Source organism: Oratosquilla oratoria, chromosome 1, assembly GCF_046742065.1.
Source record: "Oratosquilla oratoria isolate Oo_2021 chromosome 1, ASM4674206v1, whole genome shotgun sequence".
NCBI classification, from domain to species: Eukaryota; Metazoa; Arthropoda; class Malacostraca; order Stomatopoda; family Squillidae; genus Oratosquilla; species Oratosquilla oratoria.
Window position 1 is genome coordinate 56,109,415 of NC_134777.1, and position 4,425 is coordinate 56,113,839.

General features: G+C 54.9%; 1 protein-coding gene across 1 annotated transcript in view; it reads right to left on the reverse strand.

Annotated features, from left to right (window-relative positions):
• LOC143028255 (uncharacterized) overlaps positions 1-3,478 on the reverse strand; it is a 3,668-nt gene extending 190 nt beyond the window's left edge. Inside the window, exons 1-3 of the mRNA XM_076190082.1 lie at positions 2,881-3,478; positions 2,014-2,760; positions 1-1,819 (exon numbers count right to left, since the gene is read on the reverse strand). The exon at positions 1-1,819 is cut by the window's left edge and continues 190 nt beyond it. Of these exons, the coding sequence (XP_076046197.1) occupies positions 1-1,819; positions 2,014-2,760; positions 2,881-3,478 (3,164 nt within the window). The remainder of the gene's footprint in view (positions 1,820-2,013; positions 2,761-2,880) is intronic.
• Positions 3,479-4,425: the final 947 nt, after the last annotated feature.

The window sequence follows — 4,425 nt, forward strand, 5'->3', positions numbered from 1 at the left end:
TCCGTGCCGCAGGCGCAGTAGGTACCGATGTACTGTGTACGCCAGTGATCTACCTGTATCCTACTTATTGTGGAGGAGATGTGTGAGGGCAGTGAAGCTAGGGTGGGAGGGTTTGGTCCAAGGTAGGACGTGGGCCATCCACGGGCGGAGGCCGTGGCAGCGTAATCCGTCTTCCATTGGGCCCAGGCGGCACGGTCGATTCTTCTGATGGCGTCACTAGCTGTGAGGTGGATAGGAGTCTCACTATCTTTAGGTGCCAGGGCACCGTGTTTGGCAGCTTTGTCCGCCATCTCATTTCCGTGGAGCCCCACATGAGAGGGAACCCATTGGTACCGGAGACGGACTCCCATTTTGGCAGCCTCGTCAGAAAGGTGCAGGATATCGTTGAGGATTTCTGGACTCGAGGGGCAGTGGCCTCTTTGGATGACTACCAGACTGGATCTAGAGTCTGATAGCACTGTGACGCGCGATGGTGGGTCGGGAAAGGCGATGATTTTGTTCAGCGCTTCCTTGATGGCGACAAGCTCAGCCGTGAGGATTGTGGTGGGGGTAAGCTTCACGGAAAAGGACTCCCTTGTGGCTTCTAAAAAAATGCCCGCCCCTGTGCGACCATCTTCAAGTACTGACCCGTCCGTGTACACCATGAATTCTTCTTGATACTTGAGAGCCAGCAGCTCCCGGGTGCGTGCAGCCAAGAGGTGAGGGTTGTCGTGTCGTCCTAGCCCAGGGATGTCAAGCTCGACCTCGGTTGGAGAAATTGTCCAGGGAGGAAAGGGGTCTATTTGGTATTGGGCGACCCGTCGACGGTCACTGGGCTGGAGTCCGGCTCTGAGGCAGAGATCCCTCACAGAGCTGGGCAATCCATGGATGGGTGCTGTGGGCGGGGCTGAAATCCATTCCTCGTACATTTCATCTTCTGTCGAGTTTGGCACCCTTGCTGAGCCGAAGAGGTATCTGCCGGCGTCCTTTTTTAAGCGGTACCGGAGTGGGAGGACGCCAGCCTCATTATACACCTGTTCGTGTGACACTGAGTGTGGCAGGTCAAGTCCTAGACGGAGTGCTTGACACTCTATCTGGACCATTTTGTACGTGCTCTCCGGGGAGAGATCGTGGAGGGCAGGAGAGCCGAAGAGGAGTCGGGATCGTACGAGGCTCCGAACAATGGGGATCAGAGTTTCTCTTCGCTGGCCCCAGGGTTCACGTCGGATGACTCTGACTAGGTTGAAGGCCCTTCGAGCATTCAGACAAACTTGTTGGATGTGTCTGGTCCACCGTCCGTCTCGCTGAAAGATGACACCAAGGTAGCGAACGGACGTCGCGGGTTTCACGGGCGTGCCGCAGACTGTAAGCTGGTTCCAGTCCGGGTAGTCCCCTCTGTTGTATCCAATGCTGTGAATTGGCATATACACCGTCTTGGCCGCAGAGAGTGTGAAGCCGAGGTCCACAAGGTGAGACACAACCATGTCCACTTGCCTCTGGAAGAGCCGAAGTTCTGGTCGGTGTTGGGCAGAGTCCTTTTTGGGTCGCCGATGTCTTGATTTCCTCCACATGGCTATGTCATCTGCGTATGCTGTGCTGATGGTGTCACTGCGCACCCCTTTTCCCACGTCTGCCAGTAGCAGAGTGAAGAGGAGAGGGGCCACAACAGAGCATTGTGGGACCCCCATATCAATTTTTGCCTGGGAGCTGAGTGTTCCTCTCCAACGTACCGCTATGGAACGGTCGGAGAGGAACGTTCTGGTGAAGTTGTAAACCTCTGGAGAGACCCCGATGGCTTTTAGCTTGCAGAGCAGTTTCGTGTGCCAAACAGTGTCAAAAGCTTTGGCAATATCAAGAAAACATGTGTGTAGGACTCTTCTTTGTTTTTGGGCCCTGCGGACGTGCTCCGAGAGTCGCACGACGTGATCGATGATGCTCCTTCTCTTCCTGAAGCCAGCTTGAAGCTTCGCTAGCTCACCTCTGGTTTCAGCATGGTGCTGGAGGCGGCTTAGCATATCCTCTCATATATCTTACCTATATGAGAGGTGAGGGACACGGGCCTATAGTTGGCAATCTGGTTCCTGCGCTTGCCTGCCTTGGGGATGGGGACCACAATAGCGCGCTTCCAGGCCTTCGGCACTACACCCTCCCTCCAGCACTTATTGTGTATGGCAAGCAAGGCCTCTTGCAGGGGATGGGGAAGGTGTCTCAGGAGTGGGTAGGTGACGTTGTCGGCACCTGGGGACTTCCTGGTGGCTCTGGTTGCCCGTAGGGCCCAACGTAACTCGAAGAGGGTGAGGTCCGTTTTTCTCCCCGTAGGGGGCGATAGGTCTGCTTGGGCGTCTTGACCTTCGCGGAAGCGACGTTGTGCTTCTGGGAGGCTGGCTGTGGAGCTTGCACTAGCAAACTGGTGTAAGAAGCCCTCTGCTCTTTCTTCGGGGGTGCACAGAACCCTACCGTCAGGGGTAGTAAGGTCCCCGTCGGGGGGATTGTAACGGCTCTTCAGTTCCTTGAACCGCTTCCAGGCTGCAGTGAGATCTTGATGGTCGTCCTTGCTGTTGCTCCAGTAAGCAAGTTTGGCCCTGGCGATGGCCTTCTTGCACTGAGCCTTCGTCTCCTTCATGGCAATGTATGCTTCCTCGGAGTCGTCCGTCATGTAGCGTTGGTAGGCCCGCTTCTTTCTTTCCACGGCTATCTTGCAGTCGTCATTCCACCAGGGGTGACCTCGCCTTCCGCGTCCTGCGCTGGTCACGGGGATGGCATGTCGAGCTGCCTCGAGCACTGTTTGGGTGAGGAGTGTGTTTAGTTCTTCCACCGAGCTGGTAAGGTCAGGGCAGAAGTTCGTGTCTACTAGGAAGGTTTGATACGCAGTCTAATCTGCCCTTTCCAGTTTGAATTTACCCTGCGGTGGAGGGAGGTGGACAATGGGGGTGAGATGGACGGTGATCTTAATGGGGAGGTGATCAGATGACATTGGGTCATTCAGAGTTGACCAATCCGTGATCCTCGCTAGATTGGAGGGCACGAAGGATAGGTCAATGGCGGACTTTCTGTGTACAATTTCTGGGGAGGAATGGGGATAACCATCTTCCCATAAGGCGTCGCGGCGATTGAAATCGCCTACCACTATCCAGTTGTCAGGAAGGGCTCCCAGCCACTCGAAGTGACGAGACGTTTCAGGGTTATAATAGTTCAGGACGTGCACGCTCCGGTCCTCCTCCACTGTGATGGAAGTGACCACATCGTGACCCTCGTCCAGGGAGAAGCCAGGTATCGACCCGGACTTAGTAGCCAATCCTTGAGAAACACAAGTGGCGACACGCACCATTCCTGAATCATCAGTCCCTACAAACGGAGGGTAGTGGTATCCTGGCAGAGCCAGTAGAAGGTGGGGACGTTTCAGTAAGGACTGTAGTGCAATTATTTCGTATGAGTTGTTTTCGAGATGTTGCACTAAAAGGTCCCAGGCGGTGTTGATCGCCCGGCAGTTCCACTGCATGATCCTAAGCGCAGCCATTATTTGCAATTTCCAAAATGGTACGCAGGATCACGAAGATACCGTCTAATAACTTGGCCGCTTGTGGGTCAGAATGGGCCATATTATCTTGCAGGGACTTGATGGTGGACCGAAGGTTCCCGATGGTGCTGGAGAGAGATGTATCTTTGGGTGTAGGGGGGGAGTGCTGAGTGTAATGAGGATTCGCCAACTCTCTGTGTGGAAACTGCTCCCATCTCAGCAGGTGGGACAGCGTCCTCAGGTGAGGTGGATTCAGTGGTGGCCGCTGGGGTGGTGGGTTTGACGCTCTTGGCCTTTCTTTTGCGGTTCTTCTTCCCCTCTGCTACGACAGCACCGGGTGTGGCTGAGGAATCTTCTTTTGGTGGAGAGCGTACGTTGGCGCTATAGCTCTTGCCGACTTCGGGGAGAGATGCAACGTCCAAGGAGTCGGGTGTTGGGGTGGGAAGGCTTAGATTTGCCTCCTTTTTCGGGGGTTTTGGGTTCTTGGGGGGAGCAGCGAAGTCTCTCTCTTTCGCCCATTCATCCTTTAAGTAGGATTCCCAACATTCCCTGGCGATGGCCAGGGCCTCTGTGAAGGGGGTATAGCGCTGGTTTTTTACTTCATGCGCTATTTTCTGGATGTCTACCTCCTGACAGTTGGGGGTACGCTGCGGAGTGTTTGCCACAGCAGTTGACGCAGAATAGTTGACTTTCCTTACAGTCTTGCGTGGCGTGACCCTTACCACATCGAGCACACCGGGGAGCCTTGCGTCGACAATCCTTCCTGGTATGCCCCAGTAGCTGGCACCTGGTGCATCTACGTACGGGGGCGACATAGGGAACCACCTGGTGAAGGGTGTACCCAAGTTTCACTGTGGAGGGGAGGATGTTCATTTGGAAGGCTACTCTCACTGACCCGGTTGCAACGCCATCTCTTGTAGTGAGACGCT